The sequence below is a fragment of the Marmota flaviventris genome, chromosome X (genome assembly GCF_047511675.1).
Source record: "Marmota flaviventris isolate mMarFla1 chromosome X, mMarFla1.hap1, whole genome shotgun sequence".
Taxonomy (NCBI): Eukaryota; Metazoa; Chordata; class Mammalia; order Rodentia; family Sciuridae; genus Marmota; species Marmota flaviventris.
Window position 1 is genome coordinate 133,651,627 of NC_092518.1, and position 16,601 is coordinate 133,668,227.

The 16,601-nt window shown below is 52.7% G+C and overlaps 2 protein-coding genes across 7 annotated transcripts; both read right to left on the reverse strand.

Moving 5' to 3' along the window:
* Positions 1 to 3,902: 3,902 nt before the first annotated feature.
* On the reverse strand, positions 3,903 to 8,731 carry Naa10 (N-alpha-acetyltransferase 10, NatA catalytic subunit). Its single transcript, XM_027921683.2, has 8 exons — positions 8,509 to 8,731; positions 7,980 to 8,078; positions 7,509 to 7,567; positions 6,682 to 6,727; positions 6,469 to 6,584; positions 6,236 to 6,280; positions 5,046 to 5,130; positions 3,903 to 4,198 (listed from the first exon to the last, which is right to left on the reverse strand). Exons 1-8 carry the CDS (start codon positions 8,527 to 8,529, stop codon positions 3,962 to 3,964), a joined length of 708 nt encoding a protein of 235 aa, XP_027777484.1. The 5' UTR covers positions 8,530 to 8,731; the 3' UTR covers positions 3,903 to 3,961.
* Positions 8,732 to 8,987: 256 nt separating this feature from the next.
* On the reverse strand, positions 8,988 to 15,488 carry Renbp (renin binding protein). Of its 6 annotated transcripts, none has more exons than XM_027921679.1 (11): positions 15,406 to 15,488; positions 15,025 to 15,134; positions 14,789 to 14,864; positions 14,556 to 14,631; positions 14,233 to 14,405; positions 13,556 to 13,780; positions 12,891 to 12,972; positions 12,376 to 12,551; positions 11,855 to 11,986; positions 9,216 to 9,303; positions 8,988 to 9,134 (listed from the first exon to the last, which is right to left on the reverse strand). In XM_027921679.1, the coding sequence occupies exons 2-11, from the start codon at positions 15,129 to 15,131 to the stop codon at positions 9,016 to 9,018; spliced, it is 1,254 nt and encodes a 417-aa protein (XP_027777480.1). In that variant the 5' UTR covers positions 15,132 to 15,134; positions 15,406 to 15,488; the 3' UTR covers positions 8,988 to 9,015. The 6 variants fall into 6 exon arrangements, with proteins under 6 accessions (XP_027777480.1, XP_027777479.1, XP_027777477.1 ...); XM_027921678.2 differs by having other exon boundaries at positions 15,376 to 15,482; XM_027921676.2 differs by lacking the exon at positions 15,406 to 15,488 and adding an exon at positions 15,300 to 15,376.
* Positions 15,489 to 16,601: the final 1,113 nt, after the last annotated feature.

Consider the following 16,601-nt stretch of genomic DNA (forward strand, 5'->3'; position numbering starts at 1 on the left):
GACTGGGGGTATAGCTCAGTGGTAGAGTGCTTCTCTTGCACAAGGCCCTGGATTCACTCCCAGTACTAGGGGAAAAAATGTACTTGTGGATACATATAACCTTGACCTGCAGATCTGAGGGAAGGAGAGGCCATTCAGGTACTGTCTTTCAGCTTTAAGCAATAAATTCTCTTGCCCAGAGGGGAAAAAATACATCCCCTCAGCTGTGTCCCCCCAACACACACACCCCTAGTACCAAAGCCTTTCTCTAAGATGCTGCCATGTGCCCACAGGACCTTGAAGAAAGACATGGGAGCTAGCCAGACTCTGGTAGGTCCAGGACCTGAACTTCTAGTAGCTGGTTTCTTTTGTTGTTGTTGTTTGTTTGTTTGTTTTTAGTTGTTGACAGGACCTTTATTTATTTATTTATTTATGTTTATGTGGTGCTGAGGATCTAACCCAGTGCCTCACACATGCTAGGCAAGTGCTCTACCACTAAGCTACAACTCCAGCCCCAGCTGGTCTCTTTAAGTGTGAATGTTGGAGTCTTCCAGCAAAGCTGGTGAGCTTGAATCCCTTCTCACCATACACACACACATGCACATGCACACCTGAACCTGCTCCTGTGTTAGGAGAGACCCACACACCCCACCATTGCCTCATGCTGAAGGAACCAGGCACCCATTCCCCTCATTAGCTACCCAACACATCCTGCCTGGTTTCTATGCCTCTGGGCCCTGATTGGTCCCTAAAGGTCCCTCATCCATTCAGCAGAGCCAGGCACAGAACTCAACCACTTGGCTGCTAAAGTGGCCTCAGCCCTTGCTTTCAAATGCTCTCCTTAGTCCTTTTCGGACTCCAGAAATACCACATTGGTGCCCCTTTCAGTCCCTGCTTCCTCTCCCCTTCTTTGTCTCTCTTTCATTGGAGATTGAACCCAGGGACGCTTTACCACCGAGGTACAACCCCAGCCCTTTTTATTATTATTTCTTTTAATTTTGAGACAGGATCTTGCTAAGTTGCTGAGGCTGGTCTCCAACTTTTTAAAAATTCTTTTTAGTTATACATGACAGTAGAATCCATTTTGATATAATTATACAAACATAGCATATATCTTATTCTAGTTAGGACCCCATTCTTATGGATGTACATGATGGATGGTGGGATTGACTATGATATATTTACATATTTACACAAGAAAATTATTTCAGACTGACCCCGACCTTGCAATCCTCCTGTTTCAACCTCCTGAGTTCTTGGGATTACAGAGGGGCATTACCACTCCTGGCTTCAGCCCCTGCTTTGAATCCTTGAGTTGAAAGCAAAAACCAACCAGGCAACCCCTTGAGTCCTGGCTTTTAAGACACTTGTTTGGCATTTAAAGCCCTGAATGAAACTGCACCCTATTGATGGCTCTATCTTTAACTGTACTGTTCCTCTACAAAGAATCCAAAAGCCAAATTATATCACATAAGGTGAGGGCCAGGACTGCAGGACCTTTCTAAGCCCGTTGCATATACATTTGGTAGTGAGGGGTGATCGCAGAGCTGATGTAGTTAGGTAAGATGTGAAGGTGGACCAGAGGGAGATTAAACCAATGGTGAAATTGTCACCATATATCCACATGGAAATAAGAGCATGAATTAGGCAATGAGCCGCCGCTTCCCATTCCTCTGTGTCTGTTTTCCAAAAGTTTAATAATGGGGATTCAGAGGTCAAGGTTGTGCATCTTGAATGTGTATGGGTTCATCTCCTGGAGAAGCTTCCCTGGAGTCCACCCCCAGCCACACAGTGAGGAGGCGGGGGACCTGCTTTCCCACCCTGTCTTCCAGCCTCTACTCATCGGCTTAGAAGCGGCCGCTCCCAGGAGGCAGATACTGCAGAGGCAGGAGAAGTACCGGGCCTCTAGGGCCAAGCGGGTCTGTGGTTTCCGTCCTCTCTTTTTCTCCCCCGCTCTGCAAGTCCCACCTCCGCCCAGGAAACCTAACCGCCTGGGGGCGGAGGGGGCGGCCGCGCGCCTCTGGGCCGCTAGAGACGCAGAGCACCAAGGTCTAAGGCATAGTGAAAGTAGAGTTCCGCACGGCGCCGTAGGAGCTACTAGCAGCTCCCTCTCTCTAGCGCTGGGGCGCGGCCGAGACAACGCGCATGCTCGCCCTCTAGTTCGTAATTGGGCCGGCGCCGCCCGACCAATCAGAGCCTGGGAACTTAGCCCACCGCCTGCTTGCGAAGAGACTGACTCAGGCACGGTGGGCGGGACCAGGCGCCACTTCGACCCATACAAAGAGAAGCCTTGAAACTTCAGCCAATTAACGCAGCCTCACCCGAGCCAGCGAGCTAGGGAGAGGCGGCCGCGCGCAGGCGCCCTTCCTGCCTAGGCCCTGCCCAGCTGCGCTCTAGTCACGGTTTCTGCAGTTGGTCACGCGCCAGGCGCTAGCCAAAGAGGAAGTTCTGGTTTGGGTGGTGAATTATTCAACCTGACGGGGAAGCAGCGTGCCACCCGCAATAGCGGGACCATTAAGCATAGTGACAGCTCAGGAGTGCGGAGCTCCGCTGGCATGCTGGTGGCCCAGGCAGAGCCGGCTCAGAGACTAGGAGCATCAAACGCTGGCGTTGCAGCCAGGAGGGGCAGGGAGGAAAGATGCGGGAGCTAAAATTAAGGTTAGAGTGAGGCCATGAATTGGCTCATGACTTGTAACAAATATGCCACCTACTAGAAAATGTTAATAGGGAAACAGGGGGAAAGGGGATAGGTACTATCTGATCAGTTTTTCTGTAAAAAACTACAGTGGCACACGTCTGTGATCCCAGCAGCTCCAGCTCAGGAGGCTGGGCAGGAAGATCCAGAGTTCAAAGCCAGCCTTAGGAACTTGACGCTATCTCTAATAAAATTAATTTTTTTTTGGGGGGGGGGGTACTGGGGATTGAACCCAGGGCCTTGTGTATGTGAGGCAAGCACTCTACCAACTGAACTATATCCCCAGCCCCTCTAATAAAATATTTTTTTTAATTTGCTGAGGATGTTAAGCACCCCTAAATTCAATCTCCAATACCCCCCCCCCAAAAAAAAAACAAACTATACTGAGGTCTCTTAATTGTTTGCAAATGTAAGCTCATGTTAGGGAGTAGATTCAAGAGGTATCATGGTGGTTGAATACACAGGGCTTGCTATACTTTCACATGGCAGGGGAAGAAGTAATTGAAATAGTTGACAAGGCTTGAAACAACTGGATGGCAGGTTGGGACATGACTCAGATAGGATAGGTGTAGATAAGCCCAATGATCAGTTGGACACAGGCAACTGGCATCTACCAGGTATGAATTGGAGCTGAGCTGCAGTAGCTGGAAGGAAATGTGACTCGAGAAAGGGGTGGCAGAAGTAGTACTGCATACTAAGAATGAGGGGGAGATGCCTTTGAAGCTTAAGGTTGGCTAGCCTAGGCTTGTCCCTCCAAACATTGAATGTGGGAAAACAAGAAAGGCCCTGACAGATCATCTACCTCAGCCCTGGAATGTTAATGAGGACACAGAGGCCTAGCAAGGCAGCAGCAGAGCAGGGCTCCGAAGGCAGAGTGTCTGCTTCCTCACTGGGGATCCTCCTCCCCTGACCCAAAGCTGCTGAAAGCCATGGATCTTGGGAGTCCCATCTCCACACCCCTGAAGAAACCCTTCCCTTTTACTTGGGCTTGGCAGGTTGCTCTAGGTCCAAAGGTTGTAAAGTTTTTATCCCCTGGGCAGAAGCTGGAGAGGCACCCCCCACCAAACTCTGCAAAACACACCACACACACACACACACACACACACACACACACACACACACGCTTCCCAAGGCTTCAAACTGAAACAATAGAGTATTAGCATTGGCCTGTGCAAGGATGACACGCAAACTCGTGAAGTATGCCACACTCAAGAAATAAATCCCCAAGGACCACGGGCTGAGGTTTATTGTGAAAACCTATGGGTGGAGGATGGGCTAGGGCAGGCTCTAGGAGGCCGAGTCAGAGGCCTCTGAGCTGTCCTTGACATCCGTGCTCTCTGTGGTCTCGCTGACCTCGCTGAGGTCTTTGCTGTCCCCGCCACTATCCTCAGCAGCCAGGCCTTTCTCCTCACGACAGACCTCTCCTGAGCTTGGAAGCGAATTGCCTTTGCTCTCCACCTTGTTCTCAATGGCACCCAGGACCACGTGCCTGCCCTTTTCTTTCAGCTCCAGATGTCGCCTCAGCTGCCACCAGGAGCCCAGGGAGAAGCATGTAGAAAGAGAAAAGACATAAGACTGTAGTCAACAGGGCAAGGGAAGCCAGGTTCAGTCACTATGGGAGGGGCATAATGAGAGGCCAGAGCAGGGCCAGAGCAGGAAGCCCAACCGGTGGGGAAGACCTTGCTTGAGTTCTTTTTTTTTTTTAAATGTTTATTTTTTAGTTGTAGTTAGACACAATATCTTTGTTTTATTTATTTATATGTGGTGCTGAGGATTGAACCCAGGGCCTCACACGTGCTAGGTGAATGCTCTACCGCTGAGCCACAACCCCAGCCCCTTGCTTGAGTTCTGACTCTGCCCTTCTCTAGGCCTGTTTTCTCACCCATAAAATGAGAGTGACTGTGCCTCCCTCAAACCAGCCACTGGGAAACCCCCAAGATAACAGTGCCCTTTGAAGAGCCTTGTCCTCTAAGGAGGCATGGCCAGGACCCCAACTTTCTCCACAGCCCAGTTTGGTTTTACCTCTGAGCAGGCAAGTCACAGGTATTCCCTGGTCATCCCATTCCCCCTCTGGAAAGTCTCCCTCTGCACTTCATATCCCTCCTACAGGCTTGTTTCCCAGAAAACCGAATCTTGGATGGATGGCCTCTTCTAGAGCCAGCCAAGGCCAAGGTCCCCACTTGACCACTTAGGAAATGAAGGAAAAAGAGGGGCTCCAACCCCCAGCACTACAGCTGCAAGGACTGGCAACAAAAGTTGGTCCGGCTTCCAGCCTCCTCTGTCTCAGGCGTCCTGATAAGCCACCTTCCCCCAGCAGGACCCACCCCCCTTCACCTCCAGGACCGCTGCGGTGGCCAAGGTGGACTCTTACCTCATCAGCCATCTGGGTGAGGTCCCGCTTCATCGCATATGCATCTTCCCCATCTGCATAGTATTTGGGCTCCACTTCGCTGATCCTGGAGATAGTAAGAAAACCCAAACCTGGGGGCAAATTATCTTGGTCTCCTGGTATCATAGGCTAATGGATACGTGTCATTTCCCCCTGAAGAATCCTTTTGGAGGCAGAAATCCCAGCAGAAAGGAACTCTTGCCCAGCAGCAGGCAGCACCCACTGCATTGACATCATTCACTACAGTCCTGCCACTGCCGAGGCCAGTCCAGCTACCAAGGTCTGTCTGTGGTTCCTCGTGAGGTTAAACCTGGGTTAGCCCTGTCCTTCCCTACCTGCTCTGCTCCCTGTCACTTACCAAGCACATAGCCAATTTCTCTGCCTAGCAAGAACAATGGGAACTGGGGGCGAGGGGTGCTGTGGCCTCTGTGAGTACTCTTCCCACACATTGTGGCCCCTGCCCAAGCAGCTTAGGGGGAGTGCCTACATTGGGAGGTGTGTATGCACACTCTGGTGGCCCTGCCACTGGAAAGAAAGCTGCACTCATTGGCCTGACCCCAGTCTGACTTTCAAGTACTTTCTGCCACTGTCTACTGAACACGTCCAGGTTCTCTTGCCCATGTTGGGCACATGAAGATTCCCACATCCTGAGCCAACTTGCCCTCATCCACCAGGATGCTCACAGTTCTAGGTCTCTTGGTGCTCTAGCTGGTGGCCCTTCCTTCCTGTGTCATCCTTCCTTCTCCTCTCAAAGATGGTTCCTAGTCACTTGGAGTCCTGCTTCTTCATCTCTGTTCACACCTGGGGACCATATCTATCTACTCCCAAACTTGAACAAAGAAGCCTCACATGTTCTTTGCCACAGTGACCTTCACCAACCTTGGCCAGTAGCAAGCTATCCCTCCTCCATCAGCAAGACATGCCAGATCCCCCCCCCCACCGCCATCACAACATGCAGTGAACAGATATGGACAGGCAGGTGCTGTCTCCATGTCAGCAGCACAGAGTATGGAGAAGGACTCCTAGCAATGTCTGGAGTCCACAGCTGCCTGCCTCCCCCTCTTGGTCCCTCCCACATTGTGCCTGAAAGGCAGCTCAGCCCACTTCAACCAACTGGATGGACCAGACCTGGGACCAGCCCCAGTCCCTTAGAAAAATCTAGATCTACTTACTGAAAGTTGAGGGTGTTGGAATAGAGGTGCAGGGCGGCCCGGTTACTGCAGGGGAATAAGGCACTGCTGAACTTGGCCAGGTAGGCCATGTCCAGGTCCTCCCCCTCCCCCTGGTTCCCCCTTCCCACTGATCCTACTTCCCAGATTTCCTCCAAAAGGCTGAGCACCCTAGAACCTGCATCAAAATGTCGTCTCTTCTTCCCCCTCCCCCCATCCCTCAGCTTAGCTTCCACCTCTTCCTGACATGCAGGGAGACGTATTTGGCATTGAAGTTCTCTATCATGGCTCGAGAGGCCTGGTCCATCAGCTTCTGAGCCAGGCCAAGGCGCCTGTGGGAACGTTTCACAGCCTGGTGAGAAGAGGGTGGGTGGGGGAGGGATCTTAGTAAGATCTTAATGTAAGGGCTACCCCAATTACCCCCTGCTTCCTTGGTGGGCCCCACTCACCAGTGAGGTGATATGTCCATGAGGCACATCATCTGGGTCCTCTTCCCTAGAGGAGAAAGGAAAGAGCTAGAAAGGAGCCTGGTGCAGGCACAGCCACCCCCAAGCACCTGTGCACAGTGGGTGTTCAAACTACTTAAGGCTGGTCTTCTAGCACTCCAAGATCCAGGCTGGGGAAGAGCAGCCAGTAGTGCTCCCTGTACCCCACATTGACCAAATATGTGCAGTGTCAACACAATATTGTACCATGATAAAAATATATAAATAAAGGGCTGACAAGCCACAAAAAAGACAGGAAGGAACTTTAACTGCATATCATTAAGTGATAAAAACTCAGTCTGAAGAGTCTACAGACTATATGATTTCAACTACATGACATTCTGGAAATGGCAAAACTGTGGAGCTGGTAAAAAGATCAGTGGCTGTCAGGGGTTAGTGGGGGGGGGGGGCAGGGGGCGTTGCAGAGCACAGTAAAACAAGTCCTAGCCATATGTATAAGGCTGGGAGCTCACTGCACAGAAAGAACGGCAAGAATGTAAACTTTGGGCACTTAGTTAACAAAGTATCATTGTTGGTTCCTTACTTACAACAAATGTACCTAATGTAACATGTTAATAATAGAGGAAATGGAGAGTAAGGGATCGTATGGGAAATCTGTACTGATCTGCTTAATTCTTCTCTAAATTTACTGTCCTAAAGAGCAGCCTATTTTCTTTTTTAAAACCTACACACATGAGCATCCATGAGACATAGGGACTGTTGGCCTTCCCCTCCAAAGTTTGTCTCCCATAGTCCCAGCACTAGACTTCTCTTCCTCCTTGGTGACTCACATTTTGGCCAGGACATACCCCACAATCTTCCCATTCTCATCCTCAGCAATGTAAGAGAGCTGGTGACAGAGAGGAAAAGGAAGTCAGTACACAACTTCATGTAGGAGCCCAAAGAACCCACAGCCCACGTCCTGCTATGTGCCTGACAGCTGGAAGTTGCTCAAGTGGCGAGTTCTGTGACAGCTTTTGACCTTTGGGGCAAGTCGGACAGTTTTCACCATACCACAGAGTGTCCTGTCTTTGACCCACAAGAGAAGAGACAGAAGGTAGGAATCCTGTCCCCACCCTGCCCCTATTCTACTTCTACGCTCCCTTCAGGCACCTCCTTTTCGTCTGCCCCTGCCCCCTCCAGCTGAGAACACCCCTACCTCAGGCGACCACAAAGCCCTCGGGGCTCTTATGGCCTTGCCCACTGGGGCTGCAATTTCCTCTGCCTAGGGTGTCCTACTCCCAAATTCAAACTCTTCCCACCTGGGGCCAGGAGAGGCCATGGTAGAAGTAGTATTTCATCTGGTAGTTCTCAGGCAGGCAGAGGAGGTTGCAGTGCTGCATGTTCATCAGGTCCTCAGGCTGCAGGGGAGGACAGCGGGACGCGATCAGTTTAGGGCTGGGGTGACTAAGTAGGCCTCCGTCAGGTGAGAATCCAGCTCCCTGTCGGTGTTCTCGGCCTCCCCTCCACCGGGGCTGGGCAAGGCTGTGAATATCTGACTGCACAGGGCCTGGTCCATAGCCGCTGGTGCAAAACGCGTCAGTTTCAGGAAAGAGTGAGAGCCTGGAGGTTCCAGGAGTCCACCCTACCGGGTCCTGACATCACGCAAACAGGGGATTCACAGCCCTAAGCCCTGCGTCCCTGACCACCACTGCAGGCTGGTCCAGCTTCACGGTTCCCGCGGCTGCCGGCGCGCAGGGCCACAGGGCCAGGTCCCTCGGGAGCATGCGCACGCGGCCACCCGGTCCGGCGCCCACGCGGCGCGGACAGTCGCCCGCCCCGGCTCCTCACCCTCGCATTGCGGATGTTCATAACGGCGGCGGGGCTCGCGGGTCCCAGCGGGTCGTGAACGCGCAGTCAGCTGCCACCGCGCTCCGAAGCGATGCAGGGGAGGATGAGGATGGGGCCGGGGCCGGGACCGGGGCCGGGACCGGGGCTGGGGCTGGAGCTGGGGAAGGGCTCGCGGGGGCGACGGCGGAAGAGGCGGTGCGCTCCCGACCGGCCACCGGCCGGAAGTGCGCGGCTGCTGGACCCGCCCTCCTGGCCGCTAGGCCAATGTGTGGGGTGGTCCAGCGCGCAGGGTGGGCCAGTCCTCGGGGCGGGCTAGTGTGCGCACAAGCCAATGAACTGAACAGACCAAAGCGCAGGGCGGGAGTGTGGGTGGGGCGAGGCGCCGGCCCGGCGAGGCGGTACCTGCGGGCGGCTGGATGCTGGCTAGACGCAGTGGCCGCCCCCTCCCGCGCACCCATAGACTCGCGCACACCAGCAGGTAGAACAGGCTCTGCTTTATTCCGCGCCTCAGGGGGCGGGGACAGCGGGCGGGGAGCAGGTGGGGGCGGGGACCGAGGCAAGGCGGCTCAGCAGAGCGCCTAGCATCTCCTCGCACATGGCTAGGCACCGCGGCACGTGGAAGCAGCCTGTGGGGAAAGGCGGGTGGGTTAGGAGGGCAGGGGGAGCCGAGTCCACGAGCCCCAGCGGCCCCGCTGTCCCACACTCACCTTTGAAAGGACCCCCCTTAATGGTGAGGGCGACCTTTCCCTCTCGATTTAGATAGCCAAACCACTCCCCATACTCGGGATCTCGAAACTGGAATAACAATGAGACAATGACAGCTAGAGCCGGCAGAACCTGTCTGAGTGCTCGGAATGCTCATCGTACCCGCTGCACCGCTGTGTGTGTGGGGGGGTCGGAGCCTCGGTAGACCCCAGGTATCATGCCTCCAGAATTAGTGGTTTTAACCGCTACAAGGCGTCCTGGACAAAGATGAAAGCCGGAGAGTGAAAGGCAGCAGGCCGTCTGCCCCTGTATAACTGGCTAAAGAAGGGTCTGCAGGCGAGGCGCTGAAACTATGAGATGGAATAAAAAGAACCCTACTCTGAAACTACAGTCTACACTTCATAGCTTGATTGCAGTAGTGGTTACACAGGTTTATTACATTGTTATAACTCCTTGAACTGAATCCTTAAAGTTGATACATTTTAGTGTATGTGAATTGTACTTCTGGTCAAACCACTTAAAGAAACTTGAGCCCGTTGTGGTGATGCACACCCGTCATCCCAGTGGCAGGCTGAGACAGGAGGATCCCGAGTTCAAACCCAGCCTCAGCAGTGGCGAGGCCCTAAGCAACTCAGGGAAACCCTGTGTCTAAATGAAATACAAAATAGGGCTGGGGATGTGGCTCAGTGGTTGAGTGCCCCGGAGTTCAATCCCCAGTACCAAAAAGGGAAAGAAACTTCATGGGGGCTTGACCTGACAGGAAACTGGTTAACAAGTAATTCCCCTGTTCCCTGATTCAGAGGTCTGTGGTCCAGTAGATGACTATGCAATCCTACACAGAGATCAGACTCCTGTCCTTGTATAATGGGTTCCAAATGCATCTCATCCTTTTTCTTCCTCTGCCCCTGCCCAGTATTCCACTACTTTCCATACAGGGAACAGCATCTCAGCTAGCTAAGCTGACCCATTCCCCCACTCCTGTCCTGCCTGCACCTCATCCAGCATCTGTCTCAAGGAGGTTTGTCAGTTCCTTACATACTCTCCAGGATAATTATACTACAAGGCCCTAGCCTAGGTCCATTTCTTTTTCCTGATAAGTGGAGACCCTTCTCAGAGGATCATAGAGCAAAACAATGATATTAAACTCTACTATCAAAATGTCCCTTTAGGAGTTAGAGGGTGTAGCTCAGTGCTTGAAGCACTTGACTGGTATGCAGAAGGCTCTGGGTTTGATTTCCATAACTGCAAGAGAAAAGTCCATTTAAATTGTGATCTATGAGTTCATGGCACCTGGTCAACATGGTGCACACCTGCAGTCCCAGCAACTCAAGACAGTGAGGCAAGAGGATCTCAAGTTCAAGGCCAGTCTCAACAACTTGGGAAGACCCTGTCTCAAAAAGAAAAGGCACTGGGGTTGTGGCTCAGCAAGAGAGCACTTGCCTAGTACATGCAAGGCCCTGGGTTCGATCCTCAGCACCACATAAAAATAAATAAATAAATAAAATAAAAGTATAAAAGAAAAAATAAAAGACTGGGGATGGAACTCTGATAGAGTTCCATCCCCAGTACCAGGGGAGAAAAAGAGTTCATGGGAGTTAAAACTAATTCTTATCTATTCATTATTAACTTTTCAGTTATATTGCTCATGTCCCTATTGTTTTATGACTTGATGTGACACAGGAAGATAATGCCCAGCACCACACACAAATAAATAAACAAAAACAAAAAATGTAAGTAAAAACCTTCCTATTGTTTTTCTGTCCAGTTTTTCTTTTCCTTGACCATCCAGATTTTTGTTTTCTGTATTATGTTTCTTAGTGCATACTGATTTACATGTTCATTATGACTTTTGTAACTGTTTAATGTCATCTGTATCTTGTTCAAATGTGTCCTATTTCCTTTTATATTTATAACTGGTGGCCTCTAATCCATGCCCTTTATGAATACATTCAGTATTAAGACAAAGTCACAAGTCTAATGATTCCTACTATTTGGAAAGTCATAACAAGCATGTGAGATACTTGGAGATGCCTCTAACCACAACATAATATAAATAAATCTGGGATTCCCTTGCCTCCAGTCACAATGGCAGCAGCGCAAGATTTCAATTAGAGATCAGTGCACATAAAATAATTTTTCTCCTAGCTTCCACAGCCCATAGACCCCAGGATAAGAGCCTCTGCTATGGTTCCAGGTTTATCATCAAAGTGATCATGCCTTTGGAAATGCATAACCAATCTTCATTCTTTCCCCACCACTTGGGCCTCTGGGGGACCCCTGACTTGGTTTCCTTACTACTTCATGACTAACTTTCGTTTCTTTGTTTTGTTGCCTCACAGCTCTCAGTATTAAATATCTGTAGCCAGCCCAGACCTCTCCCTCTGAATTACAGACTCAGAAATCCAAACGCAGCTCCACCAGCCTCCTTGTCTCAAGGCTGAGCAGGTCGTTCATGGTCCTGCCAGTCTTCTTATCCAGGTTGAGCCCTGCCTAGACCCTCTTTCCTCATACACACCCTGCCCTGCTCTATCCTCCATAGTCTCAGATCCCTGCCCCTGGAAACTTAGGCACTCCCCATTCTGCTACCTGCCATCTCTGCCACCTACCAGGGGCTTTCAAGGGACAAGGGGGCAGTACTCACGTGGCGGAAGGTGTACTCAGCCACCTGATAGAAGAGGTGTAGCAAGGCAGGGTCCCCACTGTCACTATAACCCATGAGGAAGGCAATCATGGCCTCACTGTGTGGCCACCAGAGCTTCATATCCCACTCCAGCTAAAAGTAGAGCAGAGGCAGGTGGCTGAGAGCCCTGGTCACCTGCATCCCTCTCAGTAGGGCACTCATCACTCATCCTCTGGTCCCAGCTCAGTTTCCATCTGACACTTGGAGTTTAATTGTGAGATATCTCTGGGAGGCTCAGAATGGCCCCTCTGACAGGGACATACCCCAAGAGACCCCTTAAAAGGACAAGTGGAAGGACAGGCTCCCTTTTAGCCCTTGAATCAAAACCCTGTCCCTCTTGTTTAGGTGTCTTTAAGCCCCTTGGACACTGTTCCCACCCATGGTCAGCACAGCCACCCTCAGCAGTCAGAAGGCCACAGCACCAGGGAGCAATTCAAGAAAGCCTTAGAAAGGAGGCTAATCGTGTCCCTGGGAGCGCCAACCTGGGTAGGGCAGAGGTTGTCAGCATCCTGGAAGTAGAAGAGGCCTCCATGCTCAGGGTCCCACCCAGAGTGGAAAGACAACAACAGGAACTTCTCTATGACATGAGCACGAAGTTCAGGATTGCCTTTCCTGAGGGCATGACGAAGCAGGAACCAGCCAGCTTCCAAGGCGTGGCCTGGGGAGGGGTGGAGTAAAGCAGCACCAGACCCTCCTCAGGCTTGGGGGGAGGTCAAGCCCCCCCTGGCACTTCCCTTCCTCCCTCCCTAACCCTTAGAGCCTTGTATTCCGCCCCCAAGGGATAGTCTGCTTTTCAGCCTTTCAGGCCTGCCTGAACTCTGCAACCTGGCAACAAGCTCCCCTGACTTATGCTCCTGCTGTCGCCAATGTCCCAGCACCAGAAGACCAGTTCTCTCTCTGCTCCTCTGTAGAGGGTGGCAGAAGGCAACTCCCCTTACCTGAAGCCTCAAGCCTGAGGTTGTCCCTTCCTCAGGCTCAGTCGATTCTGCCCCCTCACCTGGGTTCTGGTGTCTCCCCAAACAACCAGAGAGTTCTTTGCCATCCTCTGACACGTTCTCCAGCACAGCTTGCCCATCCCTCTGCAGGGGAAGGGGCAGGAGAAGCCAACTCTATCATCTAGCTCCCAGCCCCAAGTAACCCCTCCCTCCCACCAGCCTAGTCACCCACCTGATTCACCCCCATAGGCCTCCAGGTTCTAATCCTGGCCACAGGCCTGGGCCTCTTGAAGGGGAAGTGTGAAACATTGAAGGGGACTGACAGGGCAGGCATGGATGCCAGCAGAGGATGGGGTGGGACAAGGGTTAAGTCTGGGTTTCCAGCTCAGGGGCTCTGGCTCCCTTCCTTCAGCCCTTGGCCACACCCAGTTCTCTGCCAAGTGACATGCTTGGGCTCTACCTTCCCAAGGGCTCTGGGCTGCACTTCCCCTAATAAGCCTCCCCAGGTCTGACATTTGGAGTTTAATTGAGATATCTCTGGGAGGCTCAGAATGCCCCTCTAACTGGGATATACCCCAAAAAACCCCTTAAAAGGACAAATGGAAGGACAGGCTCCCTTTTAGCCCTTGAATCAAAACCCTGTCCCTCTTGTCTAGCTGTCTTTAAGGCAGAAGAATCACCCCAGGTAGTGGGAGAGAGTGTGTCATACTACCCCTCACACACACACCTGGACATGTTGCAGAATCCTCTGGGCACACCAGTCTCCCAGCTCTGCATATTTGCCTGCCAGCTCCTCATCTGCCTCCCCAAGCTGCTCTACCAGGTTGAGTAGCATCATGGGCACTGCCATGGACTCTGCAGCCGGAGTCCCTGGCAACTGGGGCCGACCAAGCCCTGATGAGTCCTCTCGTACCCAGTGGATGATCTGATCCATCATTTCCACTGCTTCATTCTGCAGGAAATGGAGGTGAGAAAAGGAAGGCCCAGGTGAAGGCTGTATTGCCTCTGACTCAGCTGTACTGTCCCCTAGGAACCTGTAGGGTCCTGAGGATTCAGCCCCCTGGTGGGAAGGTTGTGTTCTCTTCTGCACTCCAAGGACACCTTCTACAGCTCTGCTTTAGTACTAGCCTAGGGGCCTGGGGAGGAGGTGAAGGACCCCTCCCAGCTGCACCCAGGGTGTGGATCAAGCCCTCTCTGCCCCAGGGCCCTGTGGTGATACAGGAGGTGGGGCTCAGAGGAGAAGAAGACTTGGGCGGAGGGAAAAACCCTTAGATATGATGAAAATACATGCAATAATACAGGGCTGGAGCAGGCCCAGGGCAGGATAGGATTGCATGGGACACATATAGCAGAGTTCTAGGGCACCTCTTCAAGGTGCACCCTTAGATCCATCCTCCCACAGACCTGGTAACGCTCTTCCCCTGTCACCCTCCACAGCTCATTCATGGCCATGGTGAAGAAACACTCGCTGAAGATGGTCCTCTGCACCTTGACAGGGAGGCCACTCTGAGTCAGCACAAAGGCACACTTCTTGTCAGGAGGTGCCACCCGGGCATAACGCAGCAAAAACTCGCCACCTGGTGGTTAGGGAGTTGGCAGGGGAGGACTCAGATGAGGACCTTCACTAGATCCTTTACTGCTTGTAGACGGCTCTAGTAATGCCCCCATGAGCCTTATTGAGTAAACATGGATGAGGCCCCTGGGGAGATGGGGATAAGAGGAGGCACCTGCTTTGGCTGAGTCCAGAAGTTCAGAACGGCGGAAGCGCTGGAACTTGCGGTACAAACGACAATACATCCATACCTGTGGGGGAACAGGGCAAGTAGGGAGTGGCTTGGGTGAGGGGGAGGCCTAGATTTTCCTATTGTGGGAAGAAGACTGTTGAAATGACAGGCCTGTGTGGACTATCAGGAGGGGCCCAGGGGCTCAGTGTGAGCCATAAGGCTGGGAACACCCCTACCTGTCTCCCCTGCAGCCAGACATATTTGAGGTTGTCATACACCTGCCCATCTCGGCCCAGGCATGTGAAAAAGCCCCTGTGGGACACAAAGGGGTTAGTGAGTGGGGAGAAATCTCACACCTCTACACACAGATGCAGGCCAGGCTGGGGCCATTGGATCTGTGAGTTGCCTTTGAGTGAGGTAGAGGCTTGAGAAGGGCAAACACCCTGCTGAGGACACCGGGAGGGCCACGCACCCATGCTCCTGGTCGTGGGAATGCTCCATCCAGAAAGCCACTACTCGGTCCAGCTCCTGCTCCATACGCTCCTTCCAGGCTCGCAGAGTCTCCCACTCCTTTTCCATGTCCTGAAGGGGGACTCAGGGGTTGAAGGCACAGCGACCCAGGAGGATTTCCCAATCCCCCTGGGTCTCAGTTTCCTCAGAGGACTTCAGTGGACCCCAGAACTCCCTGACTCGTCCCCCCATAGAAGGCGAAGCTCAGACACAGCCTCGGGGCTTCCCCACCACTACCTCTGTGCTGAACTTCTGACCCCACCTCCGCTGGGGCCCTCTAGGACAGCACCTCCCCATCAGTCCCACCACTAGCCTGTTGCACTCGGAGACCCCCGCTCATCACCCTCTCCTCCAGGAAGCCAGACGGAGCTGGTAGCGGTCCCGTGACTGTCACTCAGCTGACCGAGCTGTGCCCCACTCTCCCGCCCCTTCTTCAGGTTCCGCTGGGCCAGGGGGCAGGGCCTGAGGCGGGGGCGGGGCCTGAGGCGGGTGGGCGGGGAGTAGCTCCGCCCCCGTGCTCAGCCCTGAACGACCCTTGGGCCTGCGATGGCTTCTGCTGCGCACCCTCTGCTGGAGATCTTCCTGGTGGGAAATGCTGCATGAGTTGGCAGGACAGTCTGGGACGATGGGGAGGGCAGGAGTGGGGTGGTGGGACTGGGTCTGAATGGAGTGGTGGTCTTGGCAGGTGTGCGTGGCTAGGGTGCAGCAGGAGAGGGGAAAACTGGAAATGCCTGAATCCAGAGGCCCTTCTGACCTGTGACCCCACAAGGTAGACAAGTCCTCTATTGAGTTAGTTCTCTAGCCTTCAGCAGTCAGCAATAGGCAACTATTGGTGCTTATTTCCCTCAAGAAATGCTGCTGACAGGCTGGACGGTAACTGTGAACAGAGCAGGCATCCGTCCAGCTTCCTGGGTCTGTCTTTCAGCCACCCAGTCTGTTTGCATTGTTCAGTGACCTACCCCATCAGGTGCTCCAAGGAAAGCTGACTAAACTGTTCTTCACTCTCCCTGCCAATTGGCCAGCCTCACTGCTCAGTAGAATTATGTGGGGAGTGTGTGTGTATGTATTGGGGGAAGGGGGTTCCAGGAGCCAGAATGTCTGGGTTCCCTGGGCCCCTAGTGTGGTTGAGGGAGCTTAGACATTTTCTGGAAGGATGGATTGCAGTCCAGGAGCATACGTAGGTCTCTCTGCCTCATTGATGCAGCTCTGGGAGATGGCCAGCATGCAGAGGTTCCAGTCCTTGAGCATGACGCCGTACTGGGGCTCCTACTGCTCTGTGCTGGCCTTTGGTGTCATGGTGGTTGTTTCCTTCCAGGCTATAGCTACTTAGCTCCTGCCACAGGCTGATTCTCCCAACATCAGTTTCTCTTTGAGGTGCTTGGGAGTAAGCTTGGTCTTGTGGCCAGCAGGTGGCTATCTACTGCAGCTGTTCTATGTTCACATCTCAGCTTTAGATCATGCTTGGGGAACCCTGGCTTTGTACCCAGAGTCTTGTGTCCACTTGTATCATATCAGTTCATGTCTTGCCTCTCTGTACAT

Bases quoted from the DNA above. Each gene is read 5' to 3' on its own strand.
- Naa10 (XM_027921683.2), bottom strand. From the start codon at position 8,529: ATGAACATCCGCAATGCGAGG. The intron at 6,728-7,508 runs GTGAGTCACCAA...TTTCTCCTCTAG, and splicing joins GGGTATGTCCTGGCCAAAAT to GGAAGAGGACCCAGATGATG. The intron at 5,131-6,235 runs GTAAGTAGATCT...TACTATCTCCAG, and splicing joins TCCAACACCCTCAACTTTCA to GATCAGCGAAGTGGAGCCCA.
- Renbp (XM_027921676.2), bottom strand. From the start codon at position 15,359: ATGGGGAGGTGCTGTCCTAGAGGGCCCCAGCGGAGGTGGGGTCAGAAG. The intron at 14,632-14,788 runs GTAGGGGTGTTC...GTTCCCCCACAG, and splicing joins TCTGGCTGCAGGGGAGACAG to GTATGGATGTATTGTCGTTT. The intron at 13,781-14,232 runs GTCTGTGGGAGG...CATTTCCTGCAG, and splicing joins CAGGGGAAGAGCGTTACCAG to AATGAAGCAGTGGAAATGAT.